Raw genomic sequence first — 20,303 nt, 5'->3', positions numbered from 1 at the left:
GAACCATACATATATATATATATATATATATATATATATATATATATTCTCATATGATCAAGTCCAATCAAAACCAGAACAAAAACAAACAAGGTAAACTAAAGGCTATAACAATGCCTTACAATCTTAAACCATCATAGATGAAAATAAAGTAAATGTTGGATCATTAAATGGTGCAGAAAGCCAAAAAAGTCCTTTCTTCGTTTCTTGACTACACGCATCAACCTCCAAATAAACCAAATGCACAAAAATGCATTAAAAAAGCTCCTGATTCTCCCACATCTTTGCATCACTAAATATACAAACTTTGGCATCAACACAAATGTTGGGAAAAAGAATATCCCTGCTGGTACTGAAATGGAATCCCAGAACCCAACACATGATCAGCTGCACACTTACCAGCTGCAACAATAACTTCATTTGATGATTAGCAAAAGCAATCTTGTAAATGTATTCAGTGTGTGTGTTTGTACTGGAACAAAGCAGGTTGTGTAGGTTTTTAGGGCATTTGTCTGAGCAGTTGAATGTTTAGTTAATTAAACTGTTTGGGTGAACGAATGCTACAGATGTAAATATTGTGCTAATGTGTTTCTACTCCATGAAAAGTACAGGTATCTTTGAAGCATGTTAATGCCAAGCCAGAGAATTTACTTTAAATAAGCAGCATAAGCTATACCATTGCAAAGATAGACTAGGACTTTGGAATTATGGTAACAGATTTTCTGATTCATCAAATGCTGATTCTCAGAAAACAACCTTTTGACGCCATGGTTAACAGACATTGGAATAAGGTTTTGTTTGTCTTGCCATTCAAACAAAAATGTATTCTAATGTTTGTTAAACATGGCTTCAATTAAATATTTCAATAACAAATGTATCATGGTTTTGAAATTATTAATTAAATATGAACACCTAGAAGTGTCAGATGATTCTACAGAAACACCTGGAGACCTCACTAGGTTCAATATAAAGGACTTATGTTTTACTGACTTTAAATAAAATTTTGTTTTATTTTTCTTCATTCTGAAGCTGTTGCAATGACAAAGCAGCCTAGTGGCAGCTGGTTATAAAAAAAGAAGTTATGTGCTCACCATAATGTTCCATGTTTGTAGTCCATCTCGCCCTTCATTTTTACACATGGGTTCGGAGCCGATCCCCGGCTCTGACTCGGCCTTTTTACAAGCTCAAAGTCTTCTAGTTGGCTCGTGGCTAGGTAGATATCCCATGGTGCACCAGTACAATCTCCAGATCTTGTTTGCTGCTAACTAAAAGAAATAATAATAACCACAGCGAAAGAAACCAATAATAAAAGGTCTCCAGTAAATGATAATAGCAATATTTTTCTGTCTCCAGATACTTTCAGGATGGGGGTAGGTGGGTGGGTTTGTAAGAATGAAGGGCGAGATGGACTACAAACATGGAACGTTATGGTGAGTACATAACTTCTTTATGTTCTGTAGTCCTATCTTGCTTTCATTCTTACACATGGGACAGCTATTGAGCACCTTATTCTTGGGTGGCTCAAGGAAAAATACTCATGAGTACCCTGGAACCAAAGGATGCTCTACCCCTGGAGGTTAAATCGAATTTGTAATGAGCAATAAATGTATGAGGCGTAGCCCAAGTTGCTGCTGCACAGATATTATCAAGTGGGACTCTGGCTTGAAAGGCTGCAGAGGTAGACTGAGATCTCATAGAATGAGCCTTAATTTTGAAAGGTCAAGGCTCACCATCAGAAGTGTAAATGTAAGCTATACAGCTAGAGATCCAATTAGAGAGGGTCACTTTGGAAACTGGTAGACCTAATCTGGAGTCGGAGAAGGAAATAATTGGTCTGACTTCCTGAATTCCTTGGTCCGGTGCAAATAAAAACGTAATTGTCTATGAACATCCACTTGATGAAACCTGTATTCTGCTGCATTGGAATGATTAGGGAAGAACACCGGACATTCTATGGATTGGTTCAGAGAGTTATGGGAACAGACCTTGGGGACGAAGGATGGATTAGTATGAAGAGATACTCTGTCTTTGTGAAATATCAGATAAGGGGGTTTAACAGACAGTACTTGTAACTCTGACACTCGTATAGCAGATGTGACTGCCACCAGAAACAGAGTTTTCCGAGACAGAAATTTCAAAGGCGACGAATGAGAAGGCTCAAAAGGTGCCGACATTAATTTGGATAGCAAAAAATTCAAGTCCCATGAAGCAACCAGTTCCTGAAAGGGGGGTCTTAACAAAGTGGCACCTTTGAGGAAGGTCTTGCACAACCTATGTGACATCAGATTAGCATCTTGTAGGCCTAGGTGAAAATTAGAAATAGCTGCTAATTGAACCTTGACTGTGGCAGTCGCAGATCCCTGGTGGAAAAGTTCAGACAAAAATTCCAGAACCACCGGAATGGAAGCGGTATAAGGGTCAACATTCTTTTTCTCAGCCCAGATAGAGAACCTCCTCCATTTACTGGAATATAATTTCCTAGTGAAGGGTTTATGAGAGGACATAAGGGTATGCGTCACGGAGGGTGAGAAGTCGTGAAGCCTGACTAAGGATAGAACTGGAGCAGCCAAGCTGTCAAATTGAGGGTGTGTAAGGTGGGGTGAAGCAAACCTGACATGTGTGTCAAGAGATCTGGCACTGGGTCCAGAATCCATGGATCGTCTAGGAGGTGAGGCCCAAGAAAGGGGAAACAAACCTGTCGAGGCCAGTAAGGAGTAATGAGGATCAGTTTGCTTCCCATCTCTTTTGCTTTCTGAATCACCTTGGATATGAGCGGAAAGGGAGGGAAAGCATAAAGGATACCCAGAGGTCAATCGTGAATGAGTGCGCCTCTCGGTGACTCCCCCGGAGGGGGAATAAGGGAGAAATAGTTGCTGCATTTGGCATTGATTGGGCTGGCAAAGAGATTGCAGCAAGGCTGTCCCCATCTGCGGAAAATCTGCTCCGCTATATCCTGCTTCAAAGACCACTCATGAGGCATCAAAATTTGCCTGGCTGAGTTTGTCGACTATCATGTTGGTTGTCCCCAGGCTGTGCGTCGCCACCAGAAAGCGCTGGGAAGATATCACCCATTTCCAAACTCGAATGGCTTCTCAACACAGTGGGTATGATCTGGTTCCACCTTGTTTGTTGATATACCATACTACTGACATGTTGTCTGATTGTATTGCAATCGTCCCAAGAGGAAGAAGGTCGTGAAGTGCTTGCAACGCCAGGAGCACCACCCTCATCTCTAGAACACTGATATGCAGGTGAGACTCATGATCTTACCATGTGCCTTGGGCAGTCCTGCCTAGATAATGCCCCCCCCACCCTATCTGTGAGGCATCCATGGTCACAGTGGCAATGGGTTGGCGAGGGACAAATGGAGTGCCTGTGGTTAACTTATTGGGTTGAATCCACCAAATGAGGTCCTTCTTGCAAGAGTCTGTCAGCAAAATGTGATGAGTTAAGGGTAGTTGTTGAAAGGACCACTGGGATGACAGAAGCCACTGAAGAATCCGCATGTGTAGTCTGGCTATCGGCACTAGTACTATGGTAGAAGCCATGGTCCCTAGAAGCTTCAGAACAGTCTTGGCCTTGACTTTTTGGAGGGGGAGAAGACGGTGAATTTGAAGAACCAGATTCTGTGCCCTTTCTACTGGAAGACGAGCCAACATAGCTACTGTGTCTATTTCTGCACCTATAAAAATCACAAATTGAGAGGACAATAAGACAGATTTTTCCCAATATATAGTAATCCCCAACTGGGCACAAAGTTGAATAGTAGCGTCCCTGGTCTGAAGAAGTAGATGCCTGGTGGGGGCGGTCAGGAGCCAGTCATTCAGATATGGAAACACCTGGAATCCTTGACGTCTCAGGTGAGCTGTCACTACTGCCATACACTTGGTGAACACCCTGGTGGCTGTGGTGAGACCAAAGGGCAGAGCACAAAACTGGTAGTGACTGGCTCCCGGCCCGAAGCGTAGATGACTCCTCAACGCCCTGTCCATTTTTATGTGGTAGTAAGTGTCTTGGAGGTCTATTGAGCAGCATATCCAAGTGTCTTTCCCTAGTAATGGGAGAATAGACTGCAGTGTCACCATCAGGAACTTGTCCTTCTTTACTGATCCATTTAATTTGCTGAGGTCCAAGATGGGCCTCCAGTCCTCTGTACATTTTGGCACTAAAAAGAATCTGGAGTAAGTTCCGGATCGTATTTGGTCTGCGGGGACGGCTTGGATGAGTCTTTTTGCCAGCAACTTGATGACCTCCACAGTTGCTTGATCCCTGTGATTGGGTGGAACATCCAGGATCCTCTTGGGAACATGAGGTGGCAGAGAAAAGGGTATGGAATAACCTTTGGTGATAGTTCTTTGTACCCATTTGTCTTGAGTGATACTTAGCCAGGCTTCCGGATACAAAGAAATGCGACCCCCAACAGGCTCCACATAAGCACGGTCAGGCCCCACATCAGGAGCACTTGTAGAGACGACCCCAGAATGAATCACAGTTTCCCTGGTTTTGTGGTCCGCCCCTGCCTCTAGGGTGATGTCTACCATTTCCTCCTTCTTCTCTGCCTCTGAAGGAGGAGTCACCTTGTGCATCCTGGAAAAACCTCTGGGACTTCTTGAAGCACATTTTACCACCTCTCTGACCCTTACAGTATGGTCTAGAGGGGACGGTAAAACATACTTCCACGGCAGAGATTGTTTTTCCTTCTTTCTCGCACCGGGTGAGTGTGTCCTTTACCTTAGGTCCAAACAATGAAGAACTGTCGAAGGGGGCATTGGTAAATGTAGACTTGAATGGTTCCACAAAATTATACAAGCGCATCCAGGAATGACACCTTAGGGAAATTCCTGATTCCGCTGCTCTGCTCGCTCCATCGGCTGCATAAGAGATGAGCCTCATGGACGAGTTGACAATAGAGTTCAAGGTGGTTAACTGGGAAGACACCTTCTCAGGGACTCCCTCAGTAGATGTACCTTGTAGAGTCTCTCCTAACTCTTTAAGGAGATCTCTCTGAAGCCTCATGAAGTGTGTAAGTTGTTCAGCAATCTAAGAGTAAATGCCGCTGACAAAAAGATACGCTTCCCGTATCTGTCCCATCATTCAAGATTCTTTATTCGGCAGATGGACAGAAGACAAAGTCGGCGCTAGCTCCTTCTTAGTGGCCGCCACCACCATGGCATCTAGGGAACACCCTTTGACAAAAATTCCTTCTCCTTGGGAGCTGATAGAAATTTATTTGGTCTCCTGAGGACTGGCTCCACGGCATCAGGAGTATCCCACACCTTCCGACTAACGAGCTCTAACAGTTCGTCGAAAGGTGGAGCCACCCAAGAGGCTGAAGGTTGAGACCCGAAAGCCTTCAGGTACACTGACTCATCAGAAGGGGTGACAGTGAGCCAGCCGCACCTCTGCTTAAGGATCTCCAGGATGTCTACAAAGAAGACATCATCAGAGGACGATTTGGGGACCTTTCTGACTCCTCAAGGTTGGTGTCCGAGGTAAGAGACTCGTCCTGGGAGTCTACATGCTTCCTTTTGCATGTTCTCTTCCATTGGGGCTCGTCGGAAGGATAATCTGGGGAGGTCTCTGAAGAATGGGGGCCACAAGCCGGTGGCTCCTGAGGCTGTGGGTCTCTGCTATCCAGAGAGGGAGTAGGTGCTGAGACAGAAGTAGGTACCCTAGGGGGAAGAGTGTTAGTACCCCTGGTAGGAGCTGATGATTGGGACAGCATACTCCTCATCATCTCAAATGCCGACTTCTCTGGCTCTGAAGACCTCCCCAGCGCTGAGGAGACAGAGGATGCAATCGGTTCCAGAGCCATCAGCTCCAAGACAGATGTAGGGTCCAAGCTCACCCTACCCGACGCGCTGAAAGGAAGGCTCAGAACCGAAGAGGTTCAGTTGCAGGCGTCCCTGTCGGGGCCGAATGGGGAGCTTTGGCTCCTAGACACTACAGACGGCATGGAGTGTGTCGGAGCAGAACTCTGCTCCGAAACAACCTCGGGGGAGCTGGAACCGAGGGTTCCACCAGCGGTACCAAACACTCTGGCTCTGAAAGACCAGCATGGCTTGGAGGAGGAATCACAGAAAGGGTAACGGACTCAAGTGGCCCTGGAATCGACTGGCTCAGAGAAAACAACATTTTAGGTAAGGCAGATGACTTCAGGAGTCTCAGCACTACTCTCTCCACATCTTCTGATAAACTCCTCAAAGACCTGGAAGACAGTGTGGGTGAACGGGATCTCTGTAATATGGGTGACCTTAGTGTAGGGGAGACCGGTAGAGGATCCGTAGACCGGCTCCAATGTCTACTATCAGTGGTCGGCTCCGAACTACCTGGTGCCGACACTGTAGTAACAGTAGTAGTAGTAGTAGAACCCTCAATCGGCTCTGAACTCAGTGGAGTCGAGGAGGCAGCAGGTTTATCAGATTTGGAAATTCTGAGAGGTGGCTCCGATGCACCAGCCGGCGCCAGGGAGGGCCTCTTAGAAGATTTAGATTTCTCCTTTTTAGATCCATGAGACTTAGCAGAGGAGGAAGAGCTAGCAGATCTTCCTCAAAAGAGGGCTTAAGGAGACCTTTTAATATGAGTTTATTTTTCCTCTCCTGCAATACCCTGGCACTAAATGAGTGACAAAATAGGCATGTTTCCTGTATGTGGATGGCCCAAAGACAGTATATGCAGTTACTGTGGCCATCAATTATGGACATCTTCTGTAAGCATTTAACGCACTTTTTAAAGCCAGAAGGCTTATGATCCTTAACCTCCTTAGACATCCCACAGAAGATTGCAATCAGACACACGACACACAGAGAAGAAAGGGAAAGTGGGAGGACTAGGTCCTCTAACTTAAACGGGCCTAGCCCTTAAAGTACCAACAAGACACAACCACGAGGATTAGGTCCTCTAACTTAAATGGGCCTAGCCCTGGTAGAGAAAGACAGAGAAAGTCTAGGTCCTCTAACTAAAACGGACCTAGAAAGGAAGGAATCGCACACACACCAGAGAAATTATACAATCTCTAACAATGCAAAACAAGAGAACGAAGGTAAAAAAGAAAACCCTGTTATAACTGCAAATCCAATAAGCTAAGCCCTGCAAGCAAAAGTATTTATTTTAATCTATTTATTTTATTCTAAATATACTGAGAGACTTTATTTAATATGCACACACAGTCTAAACTACGCGCAAAGGCACCTACAAGCACTAATATATACAATATCTGAAACTAGGGGTATATAAAAAATATAACACAACCCCAGTAAAGAAACTAACTGGCACACAGGATACCAAAGACAACAATAAGGTCAATGGCCAACTGTTCTCAGAAATACTTAACACCGAAGAACTAAAGTAACTTGAAAACTATGAAACTACCAAAGAACTCTAATAACAATTAGAAGAAGCTATCTAAACATGAAACACAGCAAAATTTTGTCAAAAAATTAGCAAAATGTGTTAGACTTCGCTACGGCAAAGAAGAAGCACATCCAAACTCGTCAACGCGGCAAATGAGATCTGGGGATTGTACTGGTGCACCATGGGATACCTACCTAGCCCCACAACTAGAAGACTTTGAGATTGTGACCGAGTCAGAGCTGAGGATCGGCTCCAAACCAATGTGTAAGAATGAAGGCGAGATAGGACTACAGAACATGTAAAGTTACACCAGGCTTAGTCAGTAGTGGTAAACAAGTTACAGATTAATGGACAGAAGTTCTCCAAGGTATTTAAAATGCTATCATTTTTTAAGAGATGAACACAGACAACACTTGGAAGTTACCAGGGACAGTGGTTTGAAAAGTACACCAAGTCAGTCACGCTTCTATGATAGGTGGTGACTTTTGCACAAGGGGTAGACTTTGTGAATTTGAAGATTAATTTTAGTGGGGTCTACTAATGTACACTCATGTATTTGATAGAGATACAAAGAAATGTTGGTACAAAGAGAAAAGACAAATGAGTTAGAAGGACAGAATAAACAGAGCTGAAAAGGGACTGATGTAGTGGATAATTCTTGGTAGCAGATGCAAAGGATCATTAAAAAATCAAAACTGACAAGCAGTATGTAGTCTGTCGAGGAGGTGTAGTTAACATATGCTAATCTGAAAGAACACAGTCACATGTGAGGAAACACAAGAAAACAAAATCAAAATAAGGGAAGCTTAAAATCTTGTGCAATGGAGAAAATAGTAGCATTCATCTCTAGCTACACGTGGAGTGGAGTGCAGTGATGGAGATAGAAACTTTGTGTTGTATGTGCAGAGAGGCTTATGACACCTGGAAATGGATTAAGAATGAATTATACATTTGATGATTTTTTTAATATTATAAAACTATCAGGAAAGGAAATCATTCAGCATTGTTGATCATAGCTGTTCTTTACTAGTCTATATTCTAGTATCAAATTAATGCATTAAATTCATGAAAGTGATGGAATATCTATGTTGCATATCGGATATTCATTATACAAATGTTGAACAGTTTTCGATATACCATGCTTTGTTTGCTATGCGTGTTTGTGGAAATTGTTTCTAATTTTTCTTTTGTCTCTCTCTTCAGGTGGCTATCGAGTTTGATGAAAATATAAATGTTGCTTTCAGCTGTGTCACAGCAAATTGCAAGATTGTTCACGAGTACATTGGAGGCTACATTTTTATGTCCACTCGTTCCAAAGATCAGAATGAGACACTGAACCAGGAACTCTTTCACAAACTCACAGGTGGCCATGAGGCACTCTGAGTGCAAACACACATACAGTAATCTGAGCTGTGATCAATACATACTGCACATTTCTTGTGAATACTAATTTCCAAAACATACTGACTCATAGCATTCTAAAGGTCAAAATTTATTCCATTTGCTCACAGCTGCATTGGACTGCTCATTCACCAATTCCTGAAGAAGAAAACCCAAATGCAGACTAGAACTTCATTCTCCTGTCCATAACAATGAAAATTTGTCTCCTTGACAGACAGCTAGACCACTTCAATAAAGATTTAGTCTCCAAATTAAATTTGGAAAGTAAAATGATTTTGTCAACAGCTGCTTATAGGCTGCCAAACAGACTATACATGATCACTTTACACTTTGTATACAATAGCGTGCTGAAGGTGAGCAAAGCCTACCCCTTAAAGCAACAAACTGGCTAAGTTACTACTGCTGACATCACATGCTCCACCCAGTCAAGAATCAAAATTAAACTACGTCACCAGAAAACAAACACTCTTTTATTCATTTAAGCTTAACTGTATATTTATGGCAAATAAATGAGTATTTTTTTCTTCAAAAATAATGCAGAGCTCTGTCTTTATTTTTAAATTCCAAGAATATCAGATAAGAATGTACCTATTTACATAGCAAGTATATTCTAGAATATTATTCTGACCTAAATGACAAAAAGGCTGATATATATTCAGTGTAGTTAGGTACTGTGTCACTCAAAGCTCACAATAATGAGACACTTTCTAGACCTAACTTTTTTAGGCACAGTACAGCAGTAGTTATATGGCTGTAATGGTTCATTACCTTGGAAGTTTGCACTTATCCAACAGCATCTTGCTACGTAGAATACATGTATTTTTTCCCAATTCATTTATTTGTACGATATCTGCCTTTTCAGCACTGCTCTGTGCTGGTGGTGGGGGTCCTTTCTTTCCTCGAGGAAATATAAATCGTACAACACATTCCAGAGCATCCTCATATGAAAAAAAATAGCTAAACACATTGTAACAAAGCAGTCAATGTTTTGATTAGCAAACAAGGTGTCACTAGTTTACAGACATGTTAATCAAAAGTCTTCAAGGCTGGATCACCACACAGAATAAGACGAACATAGTTCTCATATCAATAATCATACAAGTGGAAGCTCACACCCTGAAATGAAAGCAATGAAAAATGTTAAAAACGCAGTCACTGTAACACACTTAACACAATGTACAATAAAAAATATCCAAAAATGCACATGAATATGAAATTAACCAGGTGTGACAGAACAATTAACATATTGTGAGCAAACTTACTGCAATAGGTATTTGAAGGAGGTATCAGCAGTTAGGTCAAAACATTTTGACTGTTTAGTCTGTTAAGAGAAGTCTCGCTAAAAAAGGTGTTATCCAGTGGTGAGGTGGGAGTGAACTGATTATCTCTGTATATGTCAGACACAATGGCCTATATATCTTCAGACTGACTGAGGGCACGGGAGTACTGAATCACCCATTATGTGCAGGTGTAGGTTAGCATCTTACAGAGTGGAAAGGTGAACACTTGAGGGAAAAGCATCAAGCAACAGGGGATTAGGGACAAGTAACTGAATACTTGAGAGCCAGGAGTGGTAAGGAATAGGGAGAAGCCCGCCTCAAAGTGGACCTGTCATTTTTGACTGACAGAACTTTCATTGAAAAGAAGGGAAACACGTTTTGCTGACACTGGCGTTTTCTTTCTTTTTTCGCCTCTGTTGTGCAAACTCACAGTATGTATATTTATACACATGTGGTGAGGGGATGTCTCCTCACTTGGAAGGTGCAGGGGGGTTGTGACTCCTACAAAAAATAAATAAATAAATAAAACCTTATATCTGATGTTTGCAAAAATTGTTTTGCTCCTTTTCACGTGATTGTTCACCACTCAATGGAAGTGCTGTTATTCCCTTTGATGTGTCCACACCAGGCTATATGATCCTGCATTTCTTGCTCCTAGGTAATCCTACTTGCCAGACACCACTCAGGAAGGCCTTTAACAGACAAATTTGTTACTACTAATAAAAGGCTAGTACACAAGAAGAAATTCTAGAGATGATCACACAACTGATGTATATAACTACTATGGTTGTGCACTGTCATGTTATAGTTATTTTTATTGTTATTGCACTAATCCACTGTTAAGTTAATGTATTCTTTGTTTGTAAAGTGGAGCTTTTCTCCCTGGGCCTCCACTGAAAATGGACTACACGTCCAGTTGGACCTTCCCAGTAAACAAATGTCTAATAAAATAAGTAAATGAATAAAATATGTAATTTGATGTAAGAATAAGCCAAGTTTAAGGACCCATGGGAATCGTCCACTGAATAGGTCTAAGTCTTTTGTGACTGTTTGAGACAAACTTCCACTTCTGTAGGAAAAGTTTCCTTCTATAAGGTATTTTGGCTACATTTGGGATATTTATAACTTGGCAGGAGAAGACATGACTATTAAGAATTAAAACTGTACTTTTTAGGCTGACTGATTCAGTGTCATTAGATTTGGATGCAGCACTCTGTTCTATAACTTAGCTGTTAATGACCTGTGCACAGGCAAGCCAATACAGGAACAGTACAATTATCATCTAGGAAGAGATCTGTGGTTATCTCATTAGGAGCTAAGAGAATGAAAGTGGCCTTGGCTTGCTTTAACATAGCAGAACTTTCTGAATAAAAAGAAATGTCAAGAAATGATAAACTATGGTATGAATCAATATGAATGAAAAAAACAAATATGCCTCAAACTAACTGATAAGGATGTACAGAGCAAAAGTTTGGAGCTGACTGCTAAAGTTTGGGCAGTCAGGCCCACTTTTAGCAACCACATGCTACTCTAAAATCTACCCGGGTTTTCTCTTCCTCTGATGAGCATCAGGATTATGACTCGGCCTATTCTCTGGACTATTCTTCTCAGCAACATTCTCCAGGGCAAATCTCTTTCAATGAAGGGTTCTCTCTCTCACCTGATTCTCCTATTGAGCAAGCTTCTTTCAGAAAGACTATACAGAACATGATGAAACACTCTGGCAATTCACACAGATCTCTAATGTTCAGAAGAGGTATTACACCCTCTTGGAAATGAGTACCCCTGTCCCATCCCCAGTCCCACCTGTCAATAAGGCTTTCCATGATGCCTTTCATTCCACCTCTTTTGCACCAGAGTCTCAACAACCAGCTCCCTTAGAGACCAGACAAGTTTTATAAGGTCCCTGATGGCCTTAAATACCTATACAAGAACCCAGTGGCAGATCCCTCTGCAGTATTTCTCTCTTCAGGTAAACCCTCTAATCTTCTGCCCAGTGCTAATACTCTACCTACTGACAAAGATAGTAGGGTTATGAATAGATGGGGGAAAAAGCTCTATACCTCTGCTACCCTTGCCTTTAGGGTTATTAATTAACCAACTCAAATGACAAAATACTTGATTTCTATTCTTACCTTGGAACCTCCTACAGCAGATTCTAAGCAGCAAATGCAGAGCTTACGTTTACAGGCCACTTATTTTATCAGACACACCATTAAGTGCAGTTACGATGCAGCACATGCTTCTTCTAGGGTAGTTGCCACTGGATCTGTTATCCTCAGATATGCATGACTTTTTAGTCAGCTTAAACCTGAAGATTTCAAATAAAAAAATCTACATTTGCCTTTGGACAAAGACGTACTGATTTTCCAGTCTATTGAAAACTCTCCAAGATCAAGGGAAGACCACAAAAGACTGCAGACAAATCCTTCTCTCTTTAGTTCCTAGATACCATAGGAATTACCCAGCTAAATTTACCTACTTCATTAGAAGGGATCCTGGGACAGATCAAAAACAAAGGAAAACCCTTAGGAAAAGACACACTGAAAAAACCCCAAAAGCAACCTCCAGCTGGGAGGTGACCCTTTGGAGGCAAAAATAGACAGTTATGTCTTACCATAACTTTGCATCTGCATTGTCCATCTTCATTCCTCCTCACGATAGGGTCTCAAATCTGAACCTTGTTCCGGCTTGGCCACATATTCCAGACTTAGATCCAACTCTCAAGCTCCTCCCTCATGCACAAAATGCATCACACCTGTCCAAGCACCTCAGATCGAGTTTGCTGACCTATCATCCCAGCAGAAAATCAAGACAGAAAAGAAAGAAAGGCAACTGAGGCTCACTCTTAGGACCCGAGTGTCTCTCCATCTTCTATAGATCCTCTAGAAAATAAAGGGGGGGGTTGGGTGGGAAAAGTGAGGAGGAATGAAGATGCACAACACAGATGCCAAGTTATGGTAAGACATAACTTTCTAATATGATGTTATCTTCTTCATTCCCCCTCACGACAGGGTCAGAGTCTCCAGCTGCTGATTCTTGGGTGGCCTTCATGGAAGAATGTGCCAGAGCACCACTGAGCCAAAAGAAGCCCTGCTCCTATTAATATCTAACTTGTAGTGCATAACAAGGGTGTGACTGATTGACCATGTGGCTGCCGCACAAATATCATCAATGGAAATTCTGGAAGAAAAGGCAGAGGAAGTAGCCATAGACCTAGCTGAATGCACTCTTGGAGGTCAAGGCAGTTCCAAGCCGCTCTGTGAATAAATGAAAGTGATACAGTCAGTGATCCACTTAGCCAAGGTGATTTTAGAAACTGCACGACCTAGCTTGCTAGTAGAGAAAGCTATAAACAATTGTTCTGATTTCCTATGGTGTTTTGCTCTATGCAGATAAAAATGTAGTTGTCTATGAGCATCAAGGAGGTGAAGAGTGTGCTCTCCTTTGCTGGCAAAATTTGGAAAAAATACTGGCACTGAATGGATTGGTTTATATTATTCTCTGTGGCTACTTTAGGCATAAAAGAGGGATTGGTACATACAGAAACCTTGTCCTTGTTGAAAATTATGGATGGAGGCTTGGAAGATAATGCTTGCAATTCAGAAATTCTCTTTGCCCAAATAATAGTACTAAAAAAATTGTCTTCCATGACAGAAACTTGTAGCTGCTTGCTTGAATGGTGCTTGAATTACACCCTGTAATACAACAGTAAGATCCCATGGAGGGGATGGATCTTTAGTGGATGGCCTTAGCAAGAAAATGCCCTTCATAAAAGCTTTGCATATTCTAAAAGTAGACAGACTGAGACTGGCTACTCTCATGAAAATTGGAAATTGCTGTTAGGTGAAGTTTGACAGCAGAAAAACTTGCCCATTCTCGGAACAAAGTACTGAGAAAAAGCAAAATGTTCGAAGCAGGTGCAGAGAAAGGATCAATATTTTTACTAGCAGCCCATACAACAAATCTTTTCCACTTACTGTTGTAGACCTTCTTGGTGGATACTTTTTGAGAGGCTAAAATGATGTTACAGACTGGGGAAGCAAGCCTGGACTGTCTTTACTATGGTTGGAAATGCAGAAACCATGCAGTTAGTTTGAGGGCCTGAAGACTGGGATGGCACAATCCTGATGGGTGACAGAGGAGGCCCTGTCTTGGCTCCAGTATCCAAGGAGGATATCTTAGATGAGACCAGAGGAAGGGGAACCAAATCTATCAAGGCCAGAAGGGGAAATGAAGATGACTAAACTCTTCAATCTGTTTGCCTTCTGTAGAAATTCCAGAATAGGAGGGAGAGGGGGAAAAGCATATAGGAGACCCGGGGGTCAATCATGCACCAGAGGATCCTTCAAGGACTTCCCCAGAGAGGGGATCAGAGCAAAGAACTCACTGCACTTTTTGAGGGGAGAGGAAAAAAGGTTGCAGCAAGGTTGACCCCAGCATTTGAAGATCATGTTCGCCACTGACTGCTTGAGGGATCACCTGTGTGGAATCAGAATTGATCTGCTGAGTCTACCCGCCAGCTCACTGGTTTTCCCAGAATGTGCATTGCAACTAGAAAGCAGTATGAAGAGATGGCCCATTCCCACACCCTCGTGGCCTCCCTGCGCAATTGATAAAAACAGGTTCCTCCTTGCTTGTTAATGTACCAGACAACAGACATGTTGTTGGTATGAATAGCAATAGTCCCTAGAGGGAGAGCATCCCGAAAAGCTTGCAACATTGAGGATATTGATGTGCATCCTGGACTCCAGGGGGAAACTGTGACTTGGATCATCCTTCCCTTCTAATGCCCCACACCCCAACTGGGAAGCGTCTGTGATACCATGACTATCTGTGGGGGTGGGGAGGAAGGGTCTGCTTAGAAAGAGGTCATCCAATTGAACTCATCAGTGAATATGACATTTGCAAACTGGTGTCATTTTGATGAGAACAGACAAAGGTTGGTAAAGTACAGACCACTGTACTGCTAATGTCCAGTGAAGGATTCGCATAAAAAAATGTTGCCAGGGGAACTAACAAGATCGCTAGTGATGTGGAACCCATGGCTTGTAACATTAGATGTGCCAGTGGGGATTGGTGGGGCAACAGTTCCTGAACCTGACAGCTCAGTGTCATTATGCGGTGCAGGGGAAGAGAGGCTATTTAATCCCTCACGTTCAACTGCCTTCCTATGAATTTTAGGTTCTGCACAGGACTCAGGTTGGAGTTGCCTAAATTTATGGTGATGCCCAGGGAGTCTGATATCTGAATTAGATAATCTCTGGCTTGGAGAAGTTGATACCTTGTGAGGGCGGTGAGGAGCCAGTCGTCTAAGTATGGAAACACCTGGAATCCTTTGAGTCTCACATGAGCTGCTACAGCTGACATACATTTGGTGAGCACATGGAGGGCTGTGCTGAGCTGAAAGGATAGCACTCTGAACTGAAAATGATTGGCTCCCAGCTGAAAGCGCAGGTATGTCCTGGACCGTCTGTCTATTTTGATGTGATAGTATGCATCCTTCGGATCTTCTGAGCACATCCAATTGTCCCTGCGCAGTAGGGGAAGAATGGACTGAACCATAACCATAACACTTCTTTACATAAAGATTCAACTAGCTGAGGTCCAGTATGAGCCTTAGATCACCTGTCTCTTTTGGCACCAAAAAGAAGTAGGAGTAAGTTCAGAATCCTCTTTGTTAGGTTGGGATCTCTTGAATGACTCTTTTTCAGCAATTTTTGAACTTTGCGTGCTACCTGTTCCCTCTCACAATGGGGAGTTTCCTACTGGTGTCTGAGGAGAGTAGGGAAAAAGGTAATGAAGTAGCCTCAAGATATTACACTTATTACCCAGGATTTTGTGTCAAGTATGTCCAGGCTTCTGAGTGCAAAGCAAGTCGACCCTTGAATGCCTCCAGAGATGGATGTCAGGCAGTGCTTTAGGAGCGCTGACAGGACTTGTCAGAGAATGTGTCCCTAAAGCCCTGATTTTGTGGATCCCTCTGCCTCTTGGGTGACATATACCATTATACCATCCTCCTCTGCCTCTGGAAAAGGTATCCCGCACGGGTCCTGGAAAGGGCCTTGTGATTTATTGAGCCACATTTTCTTACTCCCACGATGGTTCCTTGAAAAGGACTTGTGTGGCGTAGAAAATTTGATTCCTGCAGCAGAAAGGATCTTCCCATCCTTTTTGCTGCAGGTAAAGAGTATTTTTAACAGACAGTCCAAACAGAGATGAGCAATCAAAAGTGGCATTAACAAATGATGCCTTAAAGTGTTCCATGACGTCACATAGTCTCATCCAGGTGTATCTTCTTAGGGATAGTCCTGAACCAGCAGTTTGAGAGGAACCCTCCACCGTATAGGAGATTAGCTTCATCAAGGAATTATTAATAGATGACGCAGTGGCCAGCTTGGGAGAAAGTTTCTTAAAGTCCTCTGCATGCATAGACTCAGAGTGAGAATCTGAAAGCTCCTTGATCAGATCTCTCTGAAGCTGTGTAAAGTGAGTCAGATAGTTCAGTGACCTCACAGCAATGTTGGCTGACAAGTAAAGATGCTTTCTTAACCTGTCCAGTGCTCTAGACTTGTTGTTAGGTGGATGAACATTGGCAGATTCCTCTGCCAGTTCTTTCTTAGTGGCTGCCACCACCACGATGGTATCAACTACAGGACCCTTACTCCAATGTTTCCTGTCAGCCAGTGGGAGCAGAAATTTGTCTGGGCACTTAGGGATATGCTCGATGGTATCCAGTTCCTTCCAAACCCGGCAGGATACCAAATCAACAAGGTCATCTGCGGGGGGGGGTTTACTCAGGATGTTGATGGGCCCACCCCGAAAGCCTTCAAGAACACTGACTCCTCAGAAGTAGGAGGTTGGAAAATCCACCCACCTTTCTGCTTCAGGATCACTAGAATGTCTCTGAAGGAGACATCATCAGATGGGGATCGAGGTGATCCTTCTCCCTTATCGAAGTCAGTGTCTTAGTTAATGACTTCAATGGGGAGTCAATATGCCTCCTTCTGCATGTCTTCTTCTGGGGGACTTCCTCTGTGGGGTATTCAGTGAAAGTTTCAGAAGAAGGGGATCCTTCCTGGGCCAGAAGACCTCGGAGACTGCTTGGGGCAGTAAGACTTGGGAGAAAATGAGGAGCCTCAAGACCATGACCCAAAGGGGGTACGGGGTAGGCTGCAGGAAATGAGAGGACAGTTCTCCACTAAAGGAGAACACCCTTTTCACTACTTGGAAAACCAACATGCCTGGAGAAGTCTGGACTGCCTCCCTCAAAGCTGAAGGAACTAATGAAAGATGGTCAGAACTCACTCCAAATCCATGGCCTTCAGAAGGAATCGGAACCGATCTGTCAATGGCTGAAGCATTTAGGGGAAGGGATAGCTCCAACAAAGATGGAGCTGACCCATTTTCCCCGGCCCCGGCTTGGCTTGAGACCTGCTCTACTCTGAAGAAATGGGAACAAGGCTAATCAGGGGCACCATCGGAGTTGAGTTATGTGGTTTCCCTGGCACCAAATCTCTTGGGAGTCCTGAGCCCTGCAATCCAAACCGAGGGACAGATCGGATAAGGAGTTCTGATGGTATGAGCCGGGAGGCTCACAGAACTGATATGGGATGGTCCTGACACTACCCCATCTGAATCTAGGTATTGAGGAACTTGCTCATCATCCTGTCCATGTCTGCCAAAGACCAACTTCTAGAGGACTTAAAATAAGCTGATGAGGGGGGATCTGGAATGTCTAGGCTTAGGTGACAGGGACTGTCCTAGCCGACATGGGGACCTGGTTTGAGCTCTCAGATCCATAGCCCTAGTATACAACACCAGAGCTGAAGAGACAGGAGGAGATATGGTGACTACCTCAGTTGGATCTAAGGAGGTCTGTGGATCTGATAAGGCAGAAGACTTCTTCAGATCCAAAGAACAAGGATCAGACGTTTTCTTTAATTTAGTCTTAGGCTGCAAGGGGTCTCTCGCGGATGCAGAGAGAGAGCCCTCTTCTTAGGCTCCTAGGAAGGGGGAGATGAAGCCATGCAGGAGGACTGAGCCTCAAAAGCTGAGGAAGGGAGAAAACTCCTCAAGATCAGCGTATTGCACCTATTCACCAGTGTATGCAGATTAAAAGAACATATGTCACATGAGGCTTTGAGATGATCAGTGCCTAAACGATAAACACACTACTTGTGGGCATCTTCATTGGGGAATCTTGTGTCCTCAAGAAGTGGATCTCTTGAAAGAAGGAGATGGCTTGTCAGACATAACGGTCAAAGCAACAACATTGGCCAGAGCCCGCCAAAAAGGAAAACACAAAACCCTGATGTAAAACGGTAACAACTGTTTGAATTATCACACACACAACAGTTTTATTTTTGCACTGTCGCCTGACAGTAAGACGTTGCCCCATTCGATTCTCAGCTAGAGCGTCTTCTGTCTGGAGACATGTGTGAATGGGCATACCTTCGTTGAAGGTTGTGCGTCACGGCTGGCAACTCGGCACATAAAAATCTACTGCCAATCATTAGCGGACTGGAGTTCTGCTGTGGTGACCCCTAACTGGGAAAAGCTGAAAGACACAACAACATAAATACAGGAAGACTACAGGGCAGAGTGCACTGCAAAATAAGCACACATACACACACGTAGTCACCAACTGTAAAAGGCTACCAGAAATATCAGGAGAAGAAACATACAGCAAAAAAGGAAGAAATCTCTATAAAATACAAACCTTATTACTTCTAACTACAAAACTACAAACTAACACACACTGACTAACAAATAATGAGGGAGGAACACACAAACTAATAACAAAAAGCTATAAAAGAATATGATCACTCGAGAGACTGGATCTTCCTTCTGGCTTCTGAACGTGGCAAACAAAATCTGGGGTGCCTGGCAGGGTGTGCTGCATTGTGGGCATGAGGGAAGCGCTTGAAAGTTGGATCTATGTCTGGAATATGTGGCCGAGAGGAATCCAATGTTCAGATCCAAGACCCTATCATGAAATGGAATGAAGAGGACAAAATCATATCTTGTGACTACCCCGGCAACATTCCTTCCCCTGTTCTCAGCCCCATAACCCCTCTTTCTCAAAGGTTGTCATGCTTTCTGGCAATGTGGGAAGCTATTACCACAGAGAAGTGGATCTTTTCCATCATCAGGGATGTCTATGCCATGTCTTGGGAAAACATTCCCCTTCTGAGAGGCTTGCCACTACGTTCTCAAAACCAAATATCCCTTCTGACTCCCATAATTCAAGACCTCTTGAATCAGGGTGCCATTAAGCGAGTCCTAAAATAATTCACGGGAAAAGAGTTTTATTCCAGGATTTTTCTAGCCCAAGAAAAGGGCAGTGGAGACCCATCCTAGACTTGTCCATCCTGAACACTTACCTGAAAGTACAATCTTTCAAAATGTTCTCTCTTCAGACACTTCTTCCTTTCATCCTCCCACAGGCTTTCTTAGTGACACTGGATCTGAAAGACGCCTACCTGCACATTTCCATTCGCTCCTCTTGCAGGAGATTCCTCAGGTTTTTTCTGGCTCCTTGCATTTTCAGTTTACTGCTCTGCCTTCTGATCTCTCCACAGCCCCAACAGTGTTCACAGAGTGCATAGCACCAGTGGTATCTTTCTGTCATATTCAATTAATTCAAATTTTCCCATATCTGGATAACCTTCTGATCCAGACTCTTTCTTCAGAAGTTCTTCTTCTGCATCTTCAATTTATCTTCCATCTTCTGACAGGTCTGGGTTTTACTATAAACTACTAAAAATCATACATAGTTCCTACATGGGACCTAGTGTTTTTGGGATGCAGACCACACACAAAGAAAATGCGTGCCTTTCTCCCCCAGGAGAATGTTCTCAGTTTTGTCTAGTTACTTTCAATGCCTCTCCTCTGCAACCCATTGCTCTGTAAGGGAGATGCTACGGACTGGGATTCATGGCAGCCACCATTCCTATGCTCCCCCTAGCCAGACTCAACATGAGGAAAATCCAATGGTACCTGAAATCTGTGTGGTCCCATTGACACCCTGACTCCTCTCCTCCCTTGTCTCAAGAAGGAGCTTATCTGGAGGAAGGGACAGGTCATCCTCAACCTAGGATTGCCCTTTTGCCTTTTCACACCTCTTTGTCCTCAACAGGTTCACACAAATTCCTTGGATGAGGCGTGAGGGGCATGGACAGGATCACACTGAGAGCAGGGGAAATGGCAACTCCCAGTTCCTGAAAGAACACATCAACATGAAAGAAATGAGGGCTCTTCTGCAAG

The 20,303-nt window shown here is 43.3% G+C and overlaps 2 protein-coding genes across 2 annotated transcripts in view; one reads left to right on the top strand and one right to left on the bottom strand.

The window, feature by feature from the left end:
- The window catches only part of FERMT3 (FERM domain containing kindlin 3), a 577,997-nt gene extending 568,708 nt beyond the window's left edge, over nt 1–9,289 (top strand). Inside the window, exon 15 of the mRNA XM_044075734.1 lies at nt 8,557–9,289. Within this exon, the coding sequence (XP_043931669.1) occupies nt 8,557–8,736 (180 nt within the window). The 3' untranslated portion in view covers nt 8,737–9,289. The remainder of the gene's footprint in view (nt 1–8,556) is intronic.
- The window catches only part of TRPT1 (tRNA phosphotransferase 1), a 250,619-nt gene continuing 239,602 nt past the window's right edge, over nt 9,287–20,303 (bottom strand). The window contains exon 8 of the mRNA XM_044075737.1: nt 9,287–9,870. Within this exon, the coding sequence (XP_043931672.1) occupies nt 9,848–9,870 (23 nt within the window). The 3' untranslated portion in view covers nt 9,287–9,847. The remainder of the gene's footprint in view (nt 9,871–20,303) is intronic.

Source organism: Protopterus annectens, chromosome 6.part1 (assembly GCF_019279795.1).
Source record: "Protopterus annectens isolate FY-2018-M chromosome 6.part1, PAN1.0, whole genome shotgun sequence".
Taxonomy (NCBI): Eukaryota; Metazoa; Chordata; order Ceratodontiformes; family Protopteridae; genus Protopterus; species Protopterus annectens.
Note: the sequence above shows the minus strand (reverse complement) of the source record. Positions and strands in the feature narration are given on the sequence as shown.